Below are 24,330 nucleotides of genomic sequence, written 5' to 3' on the forward strand. Positions count from 1 at the left end.
ACACACACAGTGTGCGACACACACACACACAGTGTGCGACACACACACACACAGTGTGCGACACACACACACACAGTGTGCGACACACACACACACACACAGTGTGCGACACACACACACACAGTGTGCGACACACACACACACACACAGTGTGCGACACACACACACACACACAGTGTGCGACACACACACACACAGTGTGCGACACACACACACACAGTGTGCGACACACACACACAGTGTGCGACACACACACACAGTGTGCGACACACACACACAGTGTGCGACACACACACACACAGTGTGCGACACACACACACACACAGTGTGCGACACACACACACACAGTGTGCGACACACACACACACAGTGTGCGACACACACACACACAGTGTGCGACACACACACAGTGTGCGACACACACACACACAGTGACACACACACACACACAGTGACACACACACACACAGTGACACACACACACAGTGACACACACACACAGTGACACACACACACACACAGTGACACACACACACAGTGACACACACACACACACAGTGACACACACACACAGTGACACACACACACAGTGACACACACACACACAGTGACACACACACACACACAGTGACACACACACACACACAGTGACACACACACAGTGACACACACAGTGACACACACACACACACAGTGACACACACACACAGTGACACACACACACAGTGACACACACACACAGTGACACACACACACAGTGACACACACACACAGTGACACACACACACAGTGACACACACACACACACAGTGACACACACACACAGTGACACACACACACACACAGTGACACACACACACACACAGTGACACACACACACACAGTGACACACACAGTGACACACACACACACACAGTGACACACACACACACACACAGTGACACACACACACAGTGACACACACACACACAGTGACACACACAGTGACACACACAGTGACACACACACACACACACAGTGACACACACACACACACAGTGACACACACACACAGTGACACACACACACACAGTGACACACACACACACACAGTGACACACACACACAGTGACACACACACACAGTGACACACACACACAGTGACACACACACACAGTGACACACACACACACACAGTGACACACACACACAGTGACACACACACACACACAGTGACACACACACACACACAGTGACACACACACACAGTGACACACACACACAGTGACACACACACACACACAGTGACACACACACACAGTGACACACACACACACACAGTGACACACACACACACAGTGACACACACACACACACACAGTGACACACACACACACACAGTGTGCGACACACACACACACACACACACAGTGACACACACACACACACACAGTGACACACACACACACACAGTGACACACGGACACTCGGAGCTTTTCCCGCCGTTGTCTCCCGGGTCCTCAGGCTTTGGCCGCGCTCCGCTGTAGGACGTCCCTGATCGGCGGCAGCGGTCTGAGGTCGGACCGCTCTCCCTCGGTCGGTCGTGACGTTTTCTTTTCTTCTCTCCTTCTCCGCACACACCGGCCGCCGGTTACCGCGCGTCCAGCCGCCGCCAGCCCGGGACCAGCCCGCAGCGCTCAGTCACCTCAGTGATTAATCATCGTCACTAATTATCCTATAGCGCCACAGAAATATCGCGGACTCCGCCCCGCAACACATTAGCTCCGCCCCGCATCATATTAGCTCCGCCCCGCAACACATCACAAGAGCTCCGCCCCACATCACAATAGCTCCGCCTTAACTAATTCATCTGTGACTTCTGGCATAGAAAGATGGCGGATCTATGACTTCAGTTACATGGAGAATATGTGACTTCCGGTATAGTAAGATGGAGGATATGTAACTTCCGCTCTCCGTGGCGAACATCTGCTGCTAAGACCGATATGAAGCTCGTCAGCAAAGACATCGAGAAAGACAATGCTGGGTACGTGTGCGGTGGGGCAGTGCGGCTCCTCTTCTCCTGTGTGTGCGGTGGGGCAGTGCGGCTCCTCTTCTCCTGTGTGTGTGTGTGTGCGGTGGGGCAGTGCGGCTCCTCTTCCCCTGTGTGTGCGTCGGGGCAGTGCGGCTCCTCTTCTCCTGTGTGTGCGGCGGGGCAGTGCGGCTCCTCTTCTCTTCTCCTGTGTGTGCGGTGGGGCAGTGCGGCTCCTCTTCTCCTGTGTGTGCGGTGGGGCAGTGCGGCTCCTCTTCTCTTCTCCTGTGTGTGCGGTGGGGCAGTGCGGCTCCTCTTCTCCTGTGTGTGCGGCGGGGCAGTGCGGCTCCTCTTCTCTTCTCCTGTGTGTGCGTCGGGGCAGTGCGGCTCCTCTTCTCCTGTGTGTGCGGTGGGGCAGTGCGGCTCCTCTTCTCCTGTGTGTGCGGTGGGGCAGTGCGGCTCCTCTTCTCCTGTGTGTGCGTCGGGGCAGTGCGGCTCCTCTTCTCCTGTGTGTGTGTGTGTGCGGTGGGGCAGTGCGGCTCCTCTTCCCCTGTGTGTGCGTCGGGGCAGTGCGGCTCCTCTCCTCCTGTGTGTGCGGTGGGGCAGTGCGGCTCCTCTTCTCCTGTGTGTGCGGTGGGGCAGTGCGGCTCCTCTTCTCCTGTGTGTGCGGTGGGGCAGTGCGGCTCCTCTTCTCCTGTGTGTGCGGTGGGGCAGTGCGGCTCCTCTCCTCCTGTGTGTGCGGTGGGGCAGTGCGGCTCCTCTTCTCCTGTGTGTGTGTGTGCGGTGGGGCAGTGCGGCTCCTCTTCTCCTGTGTGTGCGGTGGGGCAGTGCGGCTCCTCTTCTCCTGTGTGTGCGGTGGGGCAGTGCGGCTCCTCTTCTCCTGTGTGTGCGGTGGGGCAGTGCGGCTCCTCTTCTCCTGTGTGTGCGGTGGGGCAGTGCGGCTCCTCTTCTCCTGTGTGTGCGGTGGGGCAGTGCGGCTCCTCTTCTCCTGTGTGTGCGGTGGGGCAGTGCGGCTCCTCTTCTCCTGTGTGTGTGGTGCGGCAGTGCGGCTCCTCTTCTCCTGTGTGTGCGGTGCGGCAGTGCGGCTCCTCTTCTCCTGTGTGTGCGGTGGGGCAGTGCGGCTCCTCTTCCCCTGTGTGTGCGTCGGGGCAGTGCGGCTCCTCTCCTCCTGTGTGTGTGCGGTGCGGCAGTGCGGCTCCTCTTCTCCTGTGTGTGCGGTGGGGCAGTGCGGCTCCTCTTCTCCTGTGTGTGCGGCGGGGCAGTGCGGCTCCTCTTCTCCTGTGTGTGCGGTGGGGCAGTGCGGCTCCTCTTCTCCTGTGTGTGCGGTGGGGCAGTGCGGCTCCTCTTCTCCTGTGTGTGTGTGTGCGGTGGGGCAGTGCGGCTCCTCTTCTCCTGTGTGTGCGGTGGGGCAGTGCGGCTCCTCTTCTCCTGTGTGTGCGGTGGGGCAGTGCGGCTCCTCTTCTCCTGTGTGTGCGGTGGGGCAGTGCGGCTCCTCTTCTCCTGTGTGTGCGGTGGGGCAGTGCGGCTCCTCTCCTCCTGTGTGTGCGGTGGGGCAGTGCGGCTCCTCTTCTCCTGTGTGTGTGGTGGGGCAGTGCGGCTCCTCTCCTGTGTGTGCGGCGGGGCAGTGCGGCTCCTCTTCTCCTGTGTGTGCGGTGGGGCAGTGCGGCTCCTCTCCTCCTGTGTGTGCGCTGGGGCAGTGCGGCTCCTCTTCTCCTGTGTGTGCGGTGGGGCAGTGCGGCTCCTCTTCTCCTGTGTGTGCGGTGGGGCAGTGCGGCTCCTCTTCTCCTGTGTGTGCGGTGCGGCAGTGCGGCTCCTCTTCTGTGTGTGCGGTGGGGCAGTGCGGCTCCTCTTCTCCTGTGTGTGCGGTGGGGCAGTGCGGCTCCTCTCCTCCTGTGTGTGCGGTGGGGCAGTGCGGCTCCTTTCCTCCTGTGTGTGCGGTGGGGCAGTGCGGCTCCTCTTCTCCTGTGTGTGCGCTGGGGCAGTGCGGCTCCTCTTCTCCTGTGTGTGCGCTGGGGCAGTGCGGCTCCTCTTCTCCTGTGTGTGCGCTGGGGCAGTGCGGCTCCTCTTCTCCTGTGTGTGCGGTGGGGCAGTGCGGCTCCTCTTCTCCTGTGTGTGCGGTGGGGCAGTGCGGCTCCTCTTCTCCTGTGTGTGCGGTGGGGCAGTGCGGCTCCTCTCCTCCTGTGTGTGCGGTGGGGCAGTGCGGCTCCTCTCCTCCTGTGTGTGTGGTGGGGCAGTGCGGCTCCTCTTCTCCTGTGTGTGCGGTGGGGCAGTGCGGCTCCTTTCCTCCTGTGTGTGCGGTGGGGCAGTGCGGCTCCTCTTCTCCTGTGTGTGCGCTGGGGCAGTGCGGCTCCTCTTCTCCTGTGTGTGCGCTGGGGCAGTGCGGCTCCTCTTCTCCTGTGTGTGCGGTGGGGCAGTGCGGCTCCTCTCCTCCTGTGTGCGGTGGGGCAGTGCGGCTCCTCTTCTCCTGTGTGTGCGGTGGGGCAGTGCGGCTCCTCTTCTCCTGTGTGTGCGGTGGGGCAGTGCGGCTCCTCTTCTCCTGTGTGTGCGGTGGGGCAGTGCGGCTCCTCTCCTCCTGTGTGTGCGGTGGGGCAGTGCGGCTCCTCTCCTCCTGTGTGTGCGCTGGGGCAGTGCGGCTCCTCTTCTGTGTGTGCGGTGGGGCAGTGCGGCTCCTCTTCTCCTGTGTGTGCGGTGGGGCAGTGCGGCTCCTCTTCTCCTGTGTGTGCGGTGCGGCAGTGCGGCTCCTCTTCTGTGTGTGCGGTGGGGCAGTGCGGCTCCTCTTCTCCTGTGTGTGCGGTGGGGCAGTGCGGCTCCTCTCCTCCTGTGTGTGCGGTGGGGCAGTGCGGCTCCTTTCCTCCTGTGTGTGCGGTGGGGCAGTGCGGCTCCTCTTCTCCTGTGTGTGCGCTGGGGCAGTGCGGCTCCTCTTCTCCTGTGTGTGCGCTGGGGCAGTGCGGCTCCTCTTCTCCTGTGTGTGCGGTGGGGCAGTGCGGCTCCTCTTCTCCTGTGTGTGCGGTGGGGCAGTGCGGCTCCTCTTCTCCTGTGTGTGCGGTGGGGCAGTGCGGCTCCTCTTCTCCTGTGTGTGCGGTGGGGCAGTGCGGCTCCTCTCCTCCTGTGTGTGCGGTGGGGCAGTGCGGCTCCTCTCCTCCTGTGTGTGTGGTGGGGCAGTGCGGCTCCTCTTCTCCTGTGTGTGCGGTGGGGCAGTGCGGCTCCTCTCCTCCTGTGTGTGTGCGGTGGGGCAGTGCGGCTCCTCTTCTCCTGTGTGTGCGGTGGGGCAGTGCGGCTCCTCTTCTCCTGTGTGTGCGGTGGGGCAGTGCGGCTCCTCTTCTACTGTGTGTGCGGTGGGGCAGTGCGGCTCCTCTTCTCCTGTGTGTGCGGTGGGGCAGTGCGGCTCCTCTTCTCCTGTGTGTGCGGTGGGGCAGTGCGGCTCTTCTGTGTGTGCGGTGCGGCAGTGCGGCTCCTCTCCTCCTGTGTGTGCGGTGGGGCAGTGCGGCTCCTCTTCTCCTGTGTGTGCGGTGGGGCAGTGCGGCTCCTCTTCTCCTGTGTGTGCGGTGGGGCAGTGCGGCTCCTCTTGTCCTGTGTGTGCGGTGGGGCAGTGCGGCTCCTCTCCTCCTGTGTGTGCGCTGGGGCAGTGCGGCTCCTCTTCTCCTGTGTGTGCGGCGGGGCAGTGCGGCTCCTCTCCTCCTGTGTGTGCGGTGGGGCAGTGCGGCTCCTCTTCTCCTGTGTGTGCGCTGGGGCAGTGCGGCTCCTCTTCTCATGTGTGTGCGCTGGGGCAGTGCGGCTCCTCTTCTCCTGTGTGTGCGCTGGGGCAGTGCGGCTCCTCTTCTCCTGTGTGTGCGGTGGGGCAGTGCGGCTCCTCTTCTCCTGTGTGTGCGGTGGGGCAGTGCGGCTCCTCTTCTCCTGTGTGTGCGGTGGGGCAGTGCGGCTCCTCTCCTCCTGTGTGTGCGGTGGGGCAGTGCGGCTCCTCTCCTCCTGTGTGTGTGGTGGGGCAGTGCGGCTCCTCTTCTCCTGTGTGTGCGGTGGGGCAGTGCGGCTCCTCTCCTCCTGTGTGTGTGCGGTGGGGCAGTGCGGCTCCTCTTCTCCTGTGTGTGCGGTGGGGCAGTGCGGCTCCTCTTCTCCTGTGTGTGCGGTGGGGCAGTGCGGCTCCTCTTCTCCTGTGTGTGCGGTGGGGCAGTGCGGCTCCTCTTCTCCTGTGTGTGCGGTGGGGCAGTGCGGCTCCTCTTCTCCTGTGTGTGCGGTGGGGCAGTGCGGCTCTTCTGTGTGTGCGGTGCGGCAGTGCGGCTCCTCTCCTCCTGTGTGTGCGGTGGGGCAGTGCGGCTCCTCTTCTCCTGTGTGTGCGGTGGGGCAGTGCGGCTCCTCTTCTCCTGTGTGTGCGGTGGGGCAGTGCGGCTCCTCTTGTCCTGTGTGTGCGGTGGGGCAGTGCGGCTCCTCTCCTCCTGTGTGTGCGCTGGGGCAGTGCGGCTCCTCTTCTCCTGTGTGTGCGGCGGGGCAGTGCGGCTCCTCTCCTCCTGTGTGTGCGGTGGGGCAGTGCGGCTCCTCTTCTCCTGTGTGTGCGGTGCGGCAGTGCGGCTCCTCTTCTCCTGTGTGTGCGGTGGGGCAGTGCGGCTCCTCTCCTCCTGTGTGTGCGGCGGGGCAGTGCGGCTCCTCTTCTCCTGTGTGTGCGGTGGGGCAGTGCGGCTCCTCTCCTCCTGTGTGTGCGCTGGGGCAGTGCGGCTCCTCTTCTCCTGTGTGTGCGGTTGGGCAGTGCGGCTCCTCTTCTCCTGTGTGTGCGGTGGGGCAGTGCGGCTCCTCTTCTCCTGTGTGTGCGGTGGGGCAGTGCGGCTCCTCTTCTCCTGTGTGTGCGGTGGGGCAGTGCGGCTCCTCTTCTCCTGTGTGTGCGGTGCGGCAGTGCGGCTCCTCTTCTCCTGTGTGTGCGGTGGGGCAGTGCGGCTCCTCTTCTCCTGTGTGTGCGGTGGGGCAGTGCGGCTCCTCTTCTCCTGTGTGCGGTGGGGCAGTGCGGCTCCTCTTCTCCTGTGTGTGCGGTGGGGCAGTGCGGCTCCTCTTCTCCTTTGTGTGCGGTGGGGCAGTGCGGCTCCTCTTCTCCTGTGTGTGCGGTGCGGCAGTGCGGCTCCTCTTCTCCTGTGTGTGCGGTGGGGCAGTGCGGCTCCTCTCCTCCTGTGTGTGCGGTGGGGCAGTGCGGCTCCTCATCTCTTGTGTGTGCGGTGGGGCAGTGCGGCTCCTCTCCTGTGTGTGCGGTGGGGCAGTGCGGCTCCTCTTCTCCTGTGTGTGCGGTGGGGCAGTGCGGCTCCTCTTCTCCTGTGTGTGCGGTGGGGCAGTGCGGCTCCTCTCCTCCTGTGTGTGCGGTGGGGCAGTGCGGCTCCTCTCCTCCTGTGTGTGCGGTGGGGCAGTGCGGCTCCTCTTCTCCTGTGTGTGCGGTGGGGCAGTGCGGCTCCTCTTCTCCTGTGTGTGCGTGGGGCAGTGCGGCTCCTTTCCTCCTGTGTGTGCGGTGGGGCAGTGCGGCTCCTCTTCTCCTGTGTGTGCGGTGGGGCAGTGCGGCTCCTCTCCTCCTGTGTGTGCGGTGGGGCAGTGCGGCTCCTCTTCTCCTGTGTGTGCGGTGGGGCAGTGCGGCTCCTCTTCTCCTGTGTGTGCGGTGGGGCAGTGCGGCTCCTCTTCTCCTGTGTGTGCGGTGGGGCAGTGCGGCTCGTTTCCTCCTGTGTGTGCGGTGGGGCAGTGCGGCTCCTCTCCTCCTGTGTGTGCGGTGGGGCAGTGCGGCTCCTCTCCTCCTGTGTGTGCGGTGGGGCAGTGCGGCTCCTCTTCTCCTGTGTGTGCGGTGGGGCAGTGCGGCTCCTCTCCTCCTGTGTGTGCGGTGGGGCAGTGCGGCTCCTCTTCTCCTGTGTGTGCGGTTGGGCAGTGCGGCTCCTCTCCTGTGTGTGCGGTGGGGCAGTGCGGCTCCTCTTCTCCTGTGTGTGCGGTGGGGCAGTGCGGCTCCTCTTCTCCTGTGTGTGCGGTGGGGCAGTGCGGCTCCTCTCCTCCTGTGTGCGCGGTGGGGCAGTGCGGCTCCTCTTCTCCTGTGTGTGCGGCGGGGCAGTGCGGCTCCTCTTCTCCTGTGTGTGCGGTGGGGCAGTGCGGCTCCTCTTCTCCTGTGTGTGCGGCGGGGCAGTGCGGCTCCTCTTCTCTTCTCCTGTGTGTGCGGTGGGGCAGTGCGGCTCCTCTTCTCCTGTGTGTGCGGTGCGGCAGTGCGGCTCCTCTTCTCCTGTGTGTGCGGTGGGGCAGTGCGGCTCCTCTTCTCCTGTGTGTGCGGTGGGGCAGTGCGGCTCCTCTTCTCCTGTGTGTGCGGTGGGGCAGTGCGGCTCCTCTTTTCCTGTGTGTGCGGTGGGGCAGTGCGGCTCCTCTTCTCCTTTGTGTGCGGTGGGGCAGTGCGGCTCCTCTCCTCCTGTGTGTGCGGTGGGGCAGTGCGGCTCCTCTTCTCCTGTGTGTGCGGTGGGGCAGTGCGGCTCCTCTTCTCCTGTGTGTGCGGTGGGGCAGTGCGGCTCCTCTTCTCCTGTGTGTGCGGTGGGGCAGTGCGGCTCCTCTCCTCCTGTGTGTGCGGTGGGGCAGTGCGGCTCCTCTCCTCCTGTGTGTGCGGTGGGGCAGTGCGGCTCCTCTCCTCCTGTGTGTGCGGTGGGGCAGTGCGGCTCCTCTTCTCCTGTGTGTGCGGTGGGGCAGTGCGGCTCCTCTCCTGTGTGTGCGGTGGGGCTGTGCGGCTCCTCTTCTCCTGTGTGTGTGTGCGCGGTGGGGCAGTGCGGCTCCTCTTCTCCTGTGTGTGCGGTGGGGCAGTGCGGCTTCTCTCCTCCTGTGTGTGCGGTGGGGCAGTGCGGCTCCTCTTCTCCTGTGTGTGCGGTGGGGCAGTGCGGCTCCTCTCCTCCTGTGTGTGCGCTGGGGCAGTGCGGCTCCTCTTCTCCTGTGTGTGCGGCGGGGCAGTGCGGCTCCTCTCCTCCTGTGTGTGCGGTGGGGCAGTGCGGCTCCTCTTCTCCTGTGTGTGCGGTGCGGCAGTGCGGCTCCTCTTCTCCTGTGTGTGCGGTGGGGCAGTGCGGCTCCTCTCCTCCTGTGTGTGCGGCGGGGCAGTGCGGCTCCTCTTCTCCTGTGTGTGCGGTGGGGCAGTGCGGCTCCTCTCCTCCTGTGTGTGCGCTGGGGCAGTGCGGCTCCTCTTCTCCTGTGTGTGCGGTTGGGCAGTGCGGCTCCTCTTCTCCTGTGTGTGCGGTGGGGCAGTGCGGCTCCTCTTCTCCTGTGTGTGCGGTGGGGCAGTGCGGCTCCTCTTCTCCTGTGTGTGCGGTGGGGCAGTGCGGCTCCTCTTCTCCTGTGTGTGCGGTGCGGCAGTGCGGCTCCTCTTCTCCTGTGTGTGCGGTGGGGCAGTGCGGCTCCTCTTCTCCTGTGTGTGCGGTGGGGCAGTGCGGCTCCTCTTCTCCTGTGTGCGGTGGGGCAGTGCGGCTCCTCTTCTCCTGTGTGTGCGGTGGGGCAGTGCGGCTCCTCTTCTCCTTTGTGTGCGGTGGGGCAGTGCGGCTCCTCTTCTCCTGTGTGTGCGGTGCGGCAGTGCGGCTCCTCTTCTCCTGTGTGTGCGGTGGGGCAGTGCGGCTCCTCTCCTCCTGTGTGTGCGGTGGGGCAGTGCGGCTCCTCATCTCTTGTGTGTGCGGTGGGGCAGTGCGGCTCCTCTCCTGTGTGTGCGGTGGGGCAGTGCGGCTCCTCTTCTCCTGTGTGTGCGGTGGGGCAGTGCGGCTCCTCTTCTCCTGTGTGTGCGGTGGGGCAGTGCGGCTCCTCTCCTCCTGTGTGTGCGGTGGGGCAGTGCTGCTCCTCTCCTCCTGTGTGTGCGGTGGGGCAGTGCGGCTCCTCTTCTCCTGTGTGTGCGGTGGGGCAGTGCGGCTCCTCTTCTCCTGTGTGTGCGTGGGGCAGTGCGGCTCCTTTCCTCCTGTGTGTGCGGTGGGGCAGTGCGGCTCCTCTTCTCCTGTGTGTGCGGTGGAGCAGTGCGGCTCCTCTCCTCCTGTGTGTGCGGTGGGGCAGTGCGGCTCCTCTTCTCCTGTGTGTGCGGTGGGGCAGTGCGGCTCCTCTTCTCCTGTGTGTGCGGTGGGACAGTGCGGCTCCTCTTCTCCTGTGTGTGCGGTGGGGCAGTGCGGCTCGTTTCCTCCTGTGTGTGCGGTGGGGCAGTGCGGCTCCTCTCCTCCTGTGTGTGCGGTGGGGCAGTGCGGCTCCTCTCCTCCTGTGTGTGCGGTGGGGCAGTGCGGCTCCTCTTCTCCTGTGTGTGCGGTGGGGCAGTGCGGCTCCTCTCCTCCTGTGTGTGCGGTGGGGCAGTGCGGCTCCTCTTCTCCTGTGTGTGCGGTTGGGCAGTGCGGCTCCTCTCCTGTGTGTGCGGTGGGGCAGTGCGGCTCCTCTTCTCCTGTGTGTGCGGTGGGGCAGTGCGGCTCCTCTTCTCCTGTGTGTGCGGTGGGGCAGTGCGGCTCCTCTCCTCCTGTGTGCGCGGTGGGGCAGTGCGGCTCCTCTTCTCCTGTGTGTGCGGCGGGGCAGTGCGGCTCCTCTTCTCCTGTGTGTGCGGTGGGGCAGTGCGGCTCCTCTTCTCCTGTGTGTGCGGCGGGGCAGTGCGGCTCCTCTTCTCTTCTCCTGTGTGTGCGGTGGGGCAGTGCGGCTCCTCTTCTCCTGTGTGTGCGGTGCGGCAGTGCGGCTCCTCTTCTCCTGTGTGTGCGGTGGGGCAGTGCGGCTCCTCTTCTCCTGTGTGTGCGGTGGGGCAGTGCGGCTCCTCTTCTCCTGTGTGTGCGGTGGGGCAGTGCGGCTCCTCTTTTCCTGTGTGTGCGGTGGGGCAGTGCGGCTCCTCTTTTCCTGTGTGTGCGGTGGGGCAGTGCTGCTCTTCTCTTCTCCTGTGTGTGCGGTGGGGCAGTGCGGCTCCTCTTTTCCTGTGTGTGCGGTGGGGCAGTGCGGCTCCTCTTCTCCTTTGTGTGCGGTGGGGCAGTGCGGCTCCTCTCCTCCTGTGTGTGCGGTGGGGCAGTGCGGCTCCTCTTCTCCTGTGTGTGCGGTGGGGCAGTGCGGCTCCTCTTCTCCTGTGTGTGCGGTGGGGCAGTGCGGCTCCTCTTCTCCTGTGTGTGCGGTGGGGCAGTGCGGCTCCTCTCCTCCTGTGTGTGCGGTGGGGCAGTGCGGCTCCTCTTCTCCTGTGTGTGCGGTGGGGCAGTGCGGCTCCTCTCCTGTGTGTGCGGTGGGGCAGTGCGGCTCCTCTTCTCCTGTGTGTGTGTGTGCGGTGGGGCAGTGCGGCTCCTCTCCTCCTGTGTGTGCGGTGGGGCAGTGCGGCTCCTCTCCTCCTGTGTGTGCGGTGGGGCAGTGCGGCTCCTCTTCTCCTGTGTGTGCGGTGGGGCAGTGCGGCTCCTCTCCTGTGTGTGCGGTGGGGCAGTGCGGCTCCTCTTCTCCTGTGTGTGTGTGCGCGGTGGGGCAGTGCGGCTCCTCTTCTCCTGTGTGTGCGGTGGGGCAGTGCGGCTCCTCTCCTCCTGTGTGTGCGGTGGGGCAGTGCGGCTCCTCTTCTCCTGTGTGTGCGGTGGGGCAGTGCGGCTCCTCTCCTGTGTGTGCGGTGGGGCAGTGCGGCTCCTCTTCTCCTGTGTGTGTGTGTGCGGTGGGGCAGTGCGGCTCCTCTTCTCCTGTGTGTGCGGTGGGGCAGTGCGGCTCCTCTCCTCCTGTGTGTGCGGTGGGGCAGTGCGGCTCCTCTTCTCCTGTGTGTGCGGTGGGGCAGTGCGGCTCCTCTCCTGTGTGTGCGGTGGGGCAGTGCGGCTCCTCTTCTCCTGTGTGTGTGTGTGCGGTGGGGCAGTGCGGCTCCTCTTCTCCTGTGTGTGCGGTGGGACAGTGCGGCTCCTCTTCTCCTGTGTGTGCGGTGGGGCAGTGCGGCTCCTCTTCTCCTGTGTGTGCGGTGGGGCAGTGCGGCTCCTCTTCTCCTGTGTGTGCGGTGGGGCAGTGCGGCTCCTCTCCTCCTGTGTGTGCGGTGGGGCAGTGCGGCTCCTCTTCTCCTGTGTGTGCGGTGGGGCAGTGCGGCTCCTCTCCTCCTGTGTGTGCGGTGGGGCAGTGCGGCTCCTCTTCTCCTGTGTGTGCGGTGGGGCAGTGCGGCTCCTCTCCTCCTGTGTGTGCGGTGGGGCAGTGCGGCTCCTCTCCTCCTGTGTGTGCGGTGGGGCAGTGCGGCTCCTCTTCTCCTGTGTGTGCGGTGGGGCAGTGCGGCTCCTCTTCTCCTGTGTGTGCGGTGGGGCAGTGCGGCTCCTCTTCTCCTGTGTGTGCGGTGGGGCAGTGCGGCTCCTCTTCTCCTGTGTGTGCGGTGGAGCAGTGCGACTCCTCTTCTCCTGTGTGTGCGGTGGGGCAGTGCGGCTCCTCTTCTCCTGTGTGTGCGGTGGGGCAGTGCGGCTCCTCTTCTCCTGTGTGTGCGGTGGGGCAGTGCGGCTCCTCTTCTCCTGTGTGTGCGGTGGGGCAGTGCGGCTCCTCTCCTGTGTGTGCGGTGGGGCAGTGCGGCTCCTCTTCTCCTGTGTGTGCGGTGGCGCAGTGCGGCTCCTCTTCTCCTGTGTGTGCGGTGGGGCAGTGCGGCTCCTCTTCTCCTGTGTGTGCGGTGGGGCAGTGCGGCTCCTCTTCTCCTGTGTGTGCGGTGGGGCAGTGCGGCTCCTCTCCTCCTGTGTGTGCGGTGGGGCAGTGCGGCTCCTCTTCTCCTGTGTGTGCGGTGCGGCAGTGCGGCTCCTCTTCTCCTGTGTGTGCGGTGGGGCAGTGCGGCTCCTCTTCTCCTGTGTGCGGTGGGGCAGTGCGGCTCCTCTTCTCCTGTGTGTGCGGTGGGGCAGTGTGGCTCCTCTTCTGTGTGTGCGGTGGGGCAGTGCGGCTCCTCTTCTCCTGTGTGTGCGGTGGGGCAGTGCGGCTCCTCTTCTCCTGTGTGTGCGGTGGGGCAGTGCGGCTCCTCTTCTCCTGTGTGTGCGGTGGGGCAGTGCGGCTCCTCTTCTCCTGTGTGTGTGTGTGCGGTGGGGCAGTGCGGCTCCTCTTCTCCTGTGTGTGTGTGTGCGGTGGGGCAGTGCGGCTCGTCTTCTCCTGTGTGTGCGGTGGGGCAGTGCGGCTCCTCTTCTCCTGTGTGTGTGTGTGTGTGGTGGGGCAGTGCGGCTCCTCTTCTCCTGTGTGTGCGGTGGGGCAGTGCGGCTCCTCTTCTCCTGTGTGTGTGTGCGGTGGGGCAGTGCGGCTCCTCTTCTCCTGTGTGTGTGTGCGGTGGGGCAGTGCGGCTCCTCTTCTCCTGTGTGTGTGTGTGCGGTGGGGCAGTGCGGCTCCTCTTCTCCTGTGTGTGTGTGTGCGGTGGGGCAGTGCGGCTCCTCTTCTCCTGTGTGTGCGGTGGGGCAGTGCGGCTCCTCTTCTCCTGTGTGTGTGTGTGTGTGTGGTGGGGCAGTGCGGCTCCTCTTCTCCTGTGTGTGCGGTGGGGCAGTGCGGCTCCTCTCCTGTGTGTGCGGTGGGGCAGTGCGGCTCCTCTTCTCCTGTGTGTGCGGTGGGGCAGTGCGGCTCCTCTTCTCCTGTGTGTGCGGTGGGGCAGTGCGGCTCCTCTTCTCCTGTGTGTGCGGTGGGGCAGTGCGGCTCCTCTTCTCCTGTGTGTGCGGTGGGGCAGTGCGACTCCTCTTCTCCTGTGTGTGCGGTGGGGCAGTGCGGCTCCTCTTCTCCTGTGTGTGCGGTGGGGCAGTGCGGCTCCTCTTCTCCTGTGTGTGCGGTGGGGCAGTGCGGCTCCTCTTCTCCTGTGTGTGCGGTGGGTGTTGTGAATTCTGTGGTCACAAGTGGTATTGCAGTCTCTGGGCGTCCTCCCTCAGGTGTTTTGGTGAGCTCGTTGGCTGCCTTGCTATTTAGCTCCACCTGAGTCTGTCTTCCTTGCTCCTTGTCAATGTTCCAGTGTTGGATCTGAGCTACTGCATCTTTCCTTGGGCCTGCTGCTCTGCTAGATAAGTGCTTCTAGTTTGTTTTCTGTTTTTTCTGTCCAGCTTGTTATTATCTTTTGCTGGAAGCTCTGAGAAGCAAAGGGGTGCACCGCCGTGCTGTTAGTTCGGCACGGTGGGTCTTTTTTGCCCCTTTGCGTGGTTTTCGTTTTAGGGTTTTTTGTAGACTGCATAGTTCTCTTTGCTATCCTCGCTCTGTCTAGAATATCGGGCCTCACTTTGCTGAATCTATTTCATTCCTACGTTTGTCTTTTCATCTTGCTAACAGTCATTATATGTGGGGGCTGCCTATTCCTTTGGGGTATTTCTCTGAGGTAAGTCAGGCTTGTATTTCTATCTTCAGGCTAGTCAGCTCCTCAGGCAGTGCCGAGTTGCATAGGTAGTTGTTAGGCGCAATCCACTGCTGCTTATAGTTGTGTGAGGATAGATCAGGTACTGCAGTCTACAGAGATTCCACGTCTCAGAGCTCGTCCTATTGTTTTTGGTTATTGCCAGATCTCTGTATGTGCGCTGATTACTGCACGCTGTGTTGCCTGATTGCCAGCCATAACAGTACAAGGAGCCAATTCAATGATTTCCAATAGAGGGAAAAAAGAAATCCTGACATTATTTTTTTTTCTTAGCTCTGTCTTCAGTCTTTTTTTTCCCCTAGACATTAGAGTGCTTCAGGACACAGCTGTGGACATGGATATTCAGGCTCTGTGCTCCTCAATGGATAATCTCGTTGTAAATGTACAAAAGATTCAAGATACTATTGATCAGAAATCGATGCTAGAACCAAGAATTCCGATTCCTGATTTGTTTTTTGGTGACAGAACTAAGTTCCTGAGCTTCAGAAATAATTGTAAGCTATTTTTGGCCTTGAAACCTCATTCTTCTGGTAATCCTATTCAACAGGTTTTGATTATTATTTCTTTTTTGCGCGGCGACCCACAGGACTGGGCGTTTTCTCTTGCACCAGGAGATTCTGCATTGAGTAATATTGATGCATTTTTCCAGGCGCTGGGATTGCTTTACGATGAGCCTAATTCAGTGGATCAAGCTGAGAAAAATCTGCTGGCTTTATGCCAGGGTCAGGATGATGTAGAACTATATTGTCAGAAATTTAGAAAATGGTCAGTACTCACTCTGTGGAATGAATCTGCACTAGCGGCTTTGTTCAGAAAGGGTCTCTCTGAAGCTCTTAAGGATGTAATGGTGGGATTTCCTATGCCTGCTGGTTTGAATGAGTCTATGTCCTTGGCCATTCAGATCGGTCGTCGCTTGCGCGAGCGTAAATCTGTGCACCATCTGGCGGTATTGTCTGAGAGTAAGCCTGAGCCTATGCAGTGCAACAGGACTATGACTAAAGTAGAACGGCACGAACACAGACGTCTGAACAGACTGTGTTTCTATTGTGGTGATTCTACTCATGCTATTTCTAATTGTCCTAAACGCACTAGGCGGTTCGATAGCTCTGCCGTTATTGGTACTGTACAGTCCAAATTCCTTTTGTCCATTACCTTAATGTGCTCTTTGTCATCATATTCTGTCATGGCGTTTGTGGATTCAGGCGCTGCCCTGAATCTGATGGATTTGGATTATGCTAAACGTTGTGGATTTTTCTTGGAGCCTTTGCGGTGTCCTATTCCGTTGAGAGGAATTGATGCTACACCTTTGGCCAAGAATAAGCCTCAGTACTGGGCCCAGCTGACCATGTGCATGGCTCCTGCACATCAGGAAGTTATTCGCTTTTTGGTACTGCATAATTTGCATGATGTGGTCGTGTTGGGGTTGCCATGGCTACAAACCCATAATCCAGTATTGGATTGGAACTCTATGTCGGTAACCAGCTGGGGTTGTCAGGGAGTACATGGTGATGTTCCATTTTTGTCTATTTCGTCATCCATTCCTTCTGACATCCCAGAGTTCTTGTCGGACTTTCAGGATGTATTTGAAGAGTCCAAGTCTGATGCCCTTCCTCCGCATAGGAATTGTGATTGTGCTATCGATTTGATTCCTGGTAGTAAATTCCCTAAGGGTCGTTTATTTAATTTGTCCGTACCTGAACACACCGCTATGCGCAGTTATGTGAAGGAGTCCCTGGAGAAGGGACATATTCGCCCATCGTCGTCACCATTGGGAGCAGGGTTCTTTTTTGTAGCCAAGAAGGATGGTTCGCTAAGACCGTGTATTGATTACCGCCTTCTTAATAAGATCACTGTTAAGTTTCAGTATCCCTTGCCATTGATTTCTGACTTGTTTGCTCGGATTAAGGGGGCTAGTTGGTTTACTAAGATTGATCTTCGTGGTGCGTATAATCTGGTGAGAATCAGGCAGGGAGATGAATGGAAAACGGCATTTAATACGCCCGAGGGTCATTTTGAGTATCTGGTGATGCCGTTCGGACTTGCCAATGCTCCATCTGTTTTTCAGTCTTTTATGCATGACATTTTTCGTGAGTATCTGGATAAATTCTTGATTGTTTACTTGGATGACATTTTGATCTTCTCAGATGATTGGGAGTCTCATGTAAAGCAAGTCAGAATGGTTTTCCAGGTACTGCGTGCTAATTCCTTGTTTGTGAAGGGATCAAAGTGTCTCTTCGGTGTGCAGAAAGTTTCATTTTTGGGGTTCATCTTTTCCCCTTCTACTATCGAGATGGATCCGGTTAAGGTTCAGGCCATCCAGGATTGGACTCAGCCGACATCTCTAAAAAGTTTGCAGAAATTCCTGGGCTTTGCTAATTTTTATCGTCGCTTCATCTGTAATTTTTCTAGCATTGCCAGACCATTGACCGATTTGACCAAGAAGGGTGCTGATTTGGTTAATTGGTCTTCTGCTGCCGTGGAAGCTTTTCAGGAGTTGAAGCATCGTTTTTGCTGTGCCCCTGTGTTGTGTCAACCTGATGTTTCTCTTCCGTTCCAGGTCGAGGTTGATGCTTCTGAGATTGGTGCAGGGGCGGTTTTGTCACAGAGAGGTTCTGGTTGCTCAGTGTTCAAACCATGTGCTTTCTTTTCCAGGAAATTTTCTGCTGCTGAGCGTAATTATGATGTGGGCAACCGAGAGTTGCTGGCCATGAAGTGGGCATTCGAGGAGTGGCGTCATTGGCTTGAGGGTGCTAAGCATCGCGTGGTGGTTTTGACTGATCATAAGAACCTTACTTATCTTGAGTCTGCCAAGCGCTTGAATCCTAGACAGGCCCGTTGGTCGTTATTTTTTGCTCGTTTTGATTTTGTGATTTCATACCTTCCGGGCTCTAAAAATGTGAAGGCGGATGCTCTGTCTAGGAGTTTTGTGCCCGACTCTCCGGGGTTATCTGAGCCGGCGAGTATCCTCAAGGAAGGAGTCATTGTGTCTGCCATCTCCCCTGATTTGCGGAGAGTGTTGCAGAGATTTCAGGCTAATAAACCTGATCGTTGTCCGGCCGAGAAACTGTTCGTCCCTGATAGGTGGACTAGTAAAGTTATCTCTGAACTTCATTGTTCGGTGCTGGCCGGTCATCCAGGAATCTTTGGTACCAGGGAGTTGGTTGCTAGATCCTTTTGGTGGCCGTCTCTGTCGCGGGATGTGCGTGCTTTTGTGCAGTCCTGTGGAATTTGTGCTAGGGCTAAGCCCTGCTGTTCACGTGCCAGTGGGTTGCTTTTGCCCTTGCCGGTCCCGAAGAGGCCTTGGACACATATTTCGATGGATTTCATTTCTGACCTTCCCGTTTCTCAAAAGATGTCTGTCATTTGGGTGGTCTGTGATCGCTTTTCTAAAATGGTCCATCTGGTGCCCTTGGTTAAATTGCCTTCCTCCTCTGATTTGGTGCCTTTGTTCTTCCAGCATGTGGTTCGTTTGCATGGCATTCCTGAGAATATTGTTTCTGACAGAGGTTCCCAGTTTGTCTCAAGGTTCTGGCGAGCCTTTTGTGGTAGGATGGGCATTGACCTATCTTTTTCCTCGGCCTTCCATCCTCAGACTAATGGCCAGACCGAACGAACCAATCAGACCTTGGAAACATATCTGAGATGTTTTGTTTCCGCTGACCAGGATGATTGGGTGTCATTTTTGCCGTTGGCTGAGTTCGCCCTTAATAATCGGGCCAGCTCGGCTACCTTGGTCTCTCCATTTTTCTGCAATTCTGGGTTCCATCCTCGTTTCTCTTCAGGACAGGTTGAGTCTTCGGACTGTCCTGGTGTGGATTATGTGGTGGACAGGTTGCAGCAGATCTGGACTCAGGTAGTGGACAATTTGACCTTGTCCCAGGAGAAGGCTCAGCTTTTCGCTAATCGCAGACGCCGTGTGGGACCCCGACTTCGTGTTGGGGATCTGGTTTGGTTATCTTCTCGTCATATACCTATGAAGGTTTCCTCTCCTAAATTTAAACCTCGTTTTATTGGTCCGTATAGGATTTCTGAGATTCTCAATCCGGTGTCTTTTCGTCTGACCCTCCCAGACTCCTTTTCCATACATAATGTATTCCATAGGTCGTTGTTGAGGAGATACGTGGCACCTATGGTTCCATCTGTGGAGCCTCCTGCCCCTGTTTTGGTGGAGGGGGAATTGGAGTATATTGTGGAGAAGATTTTGGATTCTCGTGTCTCTAGACGGAAACTCCAGTATCTGGTCAAATGGAAGGGTTATGCTCAGGAAGATAATTCCTGGGTTTTTGCCTCTGATGTCCATGCCCCAGATCTTGTTCGTGCCTTTCATGTGGCTCATCCTGGTCGGCCTGGGGGTTCTGGTGAGGGTTCGGTGACCCCTCCTCAAGGGGGGGGTACTGTTGTGAATTCTGTGGTCACAAGTGGTATTGCAGTCTCTGGGCGTCCTCCCTCAGGTGTTTTGGTGAGCTCGTTGGCTGCCTTGCTATTTAGCTCCACCTGAGTCTGTCTTCCTTGCTCCTTGTCAATGTTCCAGTGTTGGATCTGAGCTACTGCATCTTTCCTTGGGCCTGCTGCTCTGCTAGATAAGTGCTTCTAGTTTGTTTTCTGTTTTTTCTGTCCAGCTTGTTATTATCTTTTGCTGGAAGCTCTGAGAAGCAAAGGGGTGCACCGCCGTGCTGTTAGTTCGGCACGGTGGGTCTTTTTTGCCCCTTTGCGTGGTTTTCGTTTTAGGGTTTTTTGTAGACTGCATAGTTCTCTTTGCTATCCTCGCTCTGTCTAGAATATCGGGCCTCACTTTGCTGAATCTATTTCATTCCTACGTTTGTCTTTTCATCTTGCTAACAGTCATTATATGTGGGGGCTGCCTATTCCTTTGGGGTATTTCTCTGAGGTAAGTCAGGCTTGTATTTCTATCTTCAGGCTAGTCAGCTCCTCAGGCAGTGCCGAGTTGCATAGGTAGTGATAGGCGCAATCCACTGCTGCTTCCAGTTGTGTGAGGACAGTTCAGGTACTGCAGTCTACAGAGATTCCACGTCTCAGAGCTCGTCCTATTGTTTTGGGTTTTTGCCAGATCTCTGTATGTGCGCTGATTACTGCACGCTGTGTTGCCTGATTGCCAGCCATAACAGGTGGGGCAGTGCGGCTCCTCTCCTGTGTGTGCGGTGGGGCAGTGCGGCTCCTCTTCTCCTGTGTGTGCGGTGGGGCAGTGCGTCTCCTCTTTTCCTGTGTGTGCGGTGGGGCAGTGCGGCTCCTCTTCTCCTGTGTGCGGTGGGGCAGTGCGGCTCCTCTTCTGTGTGTGCGGTGGGGCAGTGCGGCTCCTCTTCTGTGTGTGCGGTGGGGCAGTGCGGCTCCTCTTCTCCTGTGTGTGCGGTGGGGCAGTGCGTCTCCTCTTTTCCTGTGTGTGCGGTGGGGCAGTGCGGCTCCTCTTCTGTGTGTGCGGTGGGGCAGTGCGGCTCCTCTTCTGTGTGTGCGGTGGGGCAGTGCGGCTCCTCTTCTGTGTGTGCGGTGGGGCAGTGCGGCTCCTCTTCTCCTGTGTGTGCGGTGGGGCAGTGCGGCTCCTCTTTTCCTGTGTGTGCGGTGGGGCAGTGCGGCTCCTCTTCTGTGTGTGCGGTGGGGCAGTGCGGCTCCTCTTCTGTGTGTGCGGTGGGGCAGTGCGGCTCCTCTCCTCTCCTCCTTTGTGTGCGGTGGGGCAGTGCGGCTCCTCTGACTTCCCTCTCATCAGTCAGGTGACCCTGGTCCCAGAGGAGGCGGAGGACATGTGGCACACGTACAACCTGCTGCAGGCGGGTGACAGTCTGCGGGCGTCCACTATCAGGTGAGGACAGTCTGGTTTTGCCACACTTCAATCTTGGTGTCGCGTGGACCCTAAGACATGGGGAAAAGCCGACCCTCTGACTTGGGGCCGTCTCTGGCGGGCGTGCCGACCCTCTGACTTGGGGGCGTCTGTGGTGGGCATGCCGACTCTCTGACTTGGGGGCGTCTGTCGTGGGCATGCCGACCCTCTGATTTGGGGGCGTCTGTGGGGGGCGTCTGTGGGGGGCGTGCCGACCCTCTGACTTGGGGGCGTCTCTGTCGGGCGTGCCGACCCTCTGACTTGGGGGCGTCTCTGGCGGGCGTGCCGACCCTCTGACTTGGGGGCGTCTCTGGCGGGCGTGCCGACCCTCTGACTTGGGGGCGTCTCTGGCAGGCGTGCCGACCCTCTGACTTGGGGGCGTCTCTGGCGGGCGTGCCGACCCTCTGACTTGGGGGCGTCTCTGGCGGGCGTGCCGACCCTCTGACTTGGGGGCGTCTCTGGCGGGCGTGCCGACCCTCTGACTTGGGGGCGTCTGTGGCGGGCGAGCCGACCCTCTGACTTGGGGGCGTCTGTGGCGGGCGTGCCGACCCTCTGACTTGGGGTCGTCTGTGGCGGGCGTGCCGATCCTCTGACTTGGGTGCGTCTCTGGCGGGCGCGCCGACCCTCTGACTTGGGGGCATCTGTAGCGGGAGCGCCGACCCTCTGACTTGGGGGCGTCTGTGGCGGGCGCGCCGACCCTCTGACTTGGGGGCGTCTGTGGCGGGCGCGCCAACCCTCTGACTTGGGGGCGTCTGTGGCGGGCACGCACTTTGGGGTGCTCCCTATTTTGATTGGCAGTTTTTCGGGAGTGCTGTAGCAATGGCCGCTGTGACCTTGTAAGATCTCTTCTCTTTTACAGGAAGGTGACAACAGAGTCCTCGACGGGCAGTGTGGGCAGCAACCGTGTGCGGACCACCCTCACCATCTGTGTGCAGAACATCGACTTTGACTCCCAGGCGTGCCAGCTGCGGGTGAAGGGCATCAACATCCAGGAGAACCAGTATGTGAAGGTAGGAGGTGACCCTGTGTGTGTGGCCCTGTCTGTGGGGCCCGGGGCCTCATTCTCACCTGTGTACCTAGATGGGAGCCTATCACACCATCGAGCTGGAGCCAAACCGCAAGTTCACCCTGGCCAAGAAGCAGTGGGACAGCATCGTGCTGGAGAGGATAGGTGAGAGGGGGCGAGGGGTGAGAGGGGGCGAGGGCCGTTCCCCTGACCCTGTACACTAGTGACCACCGCCTTCTCCCCACAGAGCAGGCCTGTGACCCTGCGTTTAATGCCGATGTGGCCGCAGTCATCATGCAGGACGGTCTCGCACACATCTGTCTGGTCACTTCTAGTATGACGCTGCTCCGCGCCAAGATTGAGACCAGCATTCCACGAAAGAGGCGCGGAAACTGCTCGCAACACGAGAAGGTTCATCTCCACCCTTCCTCACGACTGTCTGTGTGTCACCTCCCAGTTGTCGGCTACCTCTGATACCCCCTACCTCCCGGCCGTCTGCGGCTCGCTCTGCTCCCCTCCCCCGGCCGTCTGCGGCTCGCTCTGCTCCCGGTTCGCCCTGCTTCCTCCCCTCTCAGTCCTTTCTTCCTTCTCAGGCTCTGGAGAAGTTCTATGAACAAGTCATGCAGGGAATCATCCGTCACATCAACTTTGAGGGTGAGTGTTTGGGTTTTTTTTTTCTGCAGCTCCATGTGTCGCGCCTCCTCTCTGCCCCGCGCTCCGCCTCCTCTCTGCCCCGCGCTCCGCCTCCTCTCTGCCCCGCGCTCCGCCTCCTCTCTGCCCCGCGCTCCGCCTCCTCTCTGCCCCGCGCTCCGCCTCCTCTCTGCCCCGCGCTCCGCCTCCTCTCTGCCCCGCGCTCCGCCTCCTCTCTGACCATCTCTCCGTAGTGGTGAAGGTCGTCCTCGTGGCGTCTCCTGGATTCGTCCGTGAACAGTTCTGTGAGTTTCTTTTCCTTCGAGCCGTGAAACAGGATTTAAAGACAATTCTGGAAAATCGCGGGAAATTCCTCCAGGTGCACAGCTCGTCCGGACACAAGCGCTCGCTGACAGGTGTGCGGGGGGCTCGTCCGGACACAAGCACTCACTGACAGGTGTGCGGGGGGCTCATCCGGACACAAGCGCTCGCTGACAGGTGTGCGGGGGGCTCGTTCGGACACAAGCGCTCGCTGACAGGTACGCGGGGGGCTCGTGGCACTCCGAGCAGTGCTGTACCACTCATCTTTACTGCTGTGGGTACCCCCGGCCCGCTCTGTAGTTAGCGGAGCGCCCCCTCCCCTGGTGACTGACTGTGTTGTTATTGCAGAGGTTCTGTGTGACCCGGTCGTTACCGCCCGCCTGGCAGACACCAAGGTGAGTGTGTCCCCGGCCTTGCATACTGCCGTCACTGACTACTCCTCTCGGGGGTCTCTGACTACTGCCCCTTTGCCCATTACAGGCGGCCAGTGAAATAAAAGCTCTGGGAGATTTCTACAAGATGCTGCAAAATGAGCCGGAGCGGGCGTTTTACGGGTGAGTCCCCTGCGCCTCCTGCCTCGCCCGTCTCCTGCTGTCTTTGCCAGAAGCCCTTATCTCAGCCGTGCAGGTCGGGTCACGACAGAGATTTCTGCATCCCCCCAGGGTATCAGCACCTGCATATCCTCATCATTGGTGCCACACCTTCCTCCCTGGCACTGGGTACAGGGGGCACCCAGCCTGCCCTGCAGAGAACACCAATAACAAGCCGCTGCCCCTCTAATACTACTCCCACCATCCTCACTGCAGATAATCCTGCCATGTTATGTCTTCTAGGATTAAACACGTGGAGCGAGCGAATGAGGCGCTGGCCATCGACACCCTGCTGGTGACTGACGAGCTCTTCAGGTACCCAGGACTCTGCGGCGCCCCTCTCCCCCCTCGCGCTGTCTGTCCTCTGCGGCAACCCTTCTCCCCCCCCTTGTGCTGTCTGTCCTCTGCGGCGCCCCCCTAGCGCTGCCTGTCCTCTGCGGCGCCCCTCTCCCCCCTCGCGCTGTCTGTCCTCTGCGGCGCCCCCTCGCGCTGTCTGTCCTCTGCGGCGCCCCTCTCGCCCCCTGCCGCTGTGTCTGTCCTCTGCGGCGCCCCCCTCGCGCTGTCTGTCCTCTGCGGCGCCCCTCTCCCCCCTTGCGCTGTCTGTCCTCTGCGGCGCCCCCCTCGCGCTGTCTGTCCTCTGCGGCGCCCCTCTCGCCCCCTGCCACTGTGTCTGTCCCATTCTAACTCTGCAGTTCTTCCACAGACATCAGGACGTGGCGACTCGCAGCCGTTATGTAAGACTTGTTGACGGTGTGAGGGAGAACGGAGGAGCGGTGAGGTAAGAACAGCAAGCAACTGTGTCTCCTGCCCTCTTGCCTTTCACAGATTGACTCACCTCTCTCCATTTTCTCTCAGAATTTTCTCCAGTTTACACGTCTCCGGAGAACGTAAGTGGCCTTCAGTGGTTGGGACCAGCGGGGGACATGACCAGTGGTGGCAGCAGTAGCTTATGCCACAATGGATTGGTTTCTGGGACACTTTTCTCTTACCAGAACTGAACCAGCTGACAGGAGTCGCGGCCATTTTAAGGTTCCCAGTGGCAGACCTGTCAGGGGACGAATCCAGCTCTGGCGAGGACTAGCCGTGTCGGGGGACGAGGCCAGCTCTGGCGAGGACTAGACGTGTCGGGGGACGAGGCCAGCTCTGGCGAGGACTAGCCGTGTCGGGGGACGAGGCCAGCTCTGGCGAGGACTAGACGTGTCGGGGGACGAGGCCAGCTCTGGCGAGGAGTAGACGTGTCGGGGGGACGAGGCCAGCTCTGGCGAGGAGTAGACGTGTCGGGGGGACGAGGCCAGCTCTGGCGAGGAGTAGACGTGTTGGGGGGACGAGGCCAGCTCTGGCGAGGAGTAGACGTGTCGGGGGGACGAGGCCAGCTCTGGCGAGGAGTAGACGTGTCGGGGGGACGAGGCCAGCTCTGGCGAGGAGTAGACGTGTCGGGGGGACGAGGCCAGCTCTGGCGAGGAGTAGACGTGTCGCCTACCTGTCCTCAGCTCCTCCCACTGATAACTCGTCGTTGGGAGGTCTGACCGCACAGTCTATTGTCTGTGATGATGAAATAAACAACGCCACCTGTTGATAAACTACACGTGTACAGATTATACTTATGGTGACCTCCAAACATTGTGTAATCCTTGTTTGCTGTCCTCAATCACTTTACCAAAACCACCTGACCTAGTCCTCTCATGG

General features: G+C 60.1%; 1 protein-coding gene across 1 annotated transcript; it reads left to right on the forward strand.

Annotated features, from left to right (window-relative positions):
• The first annotated feature begins 1,866 nt into the window (after nt 1-1,866).
• PELO (pelota mRNA surveillance and ribosome rescue factor) lies at nt 1,867-24,227 on the forward strand. Its single transcript, XM_069735198.1, has 13 exons — nt 1,867-2,023; nt 19,987-20,079; nt 20,957-21,107; nt 21,178-21,268; nt 21,351-21,514; nt 21,697-21,757; nt 21,988-22,149; nt 22,403-22,449; nt 22,535-22,608; nt 22,888-22,959; nt 23,348-23,422; nt 23,500-23,531; nt 23,637-24,227. The coding sequence occupies exons 1-13, from the start codon at nt 1,983-1,985 to the stop codon at nt 23,723-23,725; spliced, it is 1,152 nt and encodes a 383-aa protein (XP_069591299.1). The 5' UTR covers nt 1,867-1,982; the 3' UTR covers nt 23,726-24,227.
• The last annotated feature ends 103 nt before the right edge of the window (nt 24,228-24,330 follow it).

The sequence above is a fragment of the Ranitomeya imitator genome, chromosome 7, assembly GCF_032444005.1.
Source record: "Ranitomeya imitator isolate aRanImi1 chromosome 7, aRanImi1.pri, whole genome shotgun sequence".
NCBI classification, from domain to species: Eukaryota; Metazoa; Chordata; class Amphibia; order Anura; family Dendrobatidae; genus Ranitomeya; species Ranitomeya imitator.

Bases quoted from the DNA above. Each gene is read 5' to 3' on its own strand.
- PELO (XM_069735198.1), top strand. From the start codon at position 1,983: ATGAAGCTCGTCAGCAAAGACATCGAGAAAGACAATGCTGG. The intron at 20,080-20,956 runs GTGAGGACAGTC...TCTCTTTTACAG, and splicing joins CTGCGGGCGTCCACTATCAG to GAAGGTGACAACAGAGTCCT. The intron at 21,515-21,696 runs GTTCATCTCCAC...CTTCCTTCTCAG, and splicing joins ACTGCTCGCAACACGAGAAG to GCTCTGGAGAAGTTCTATGA.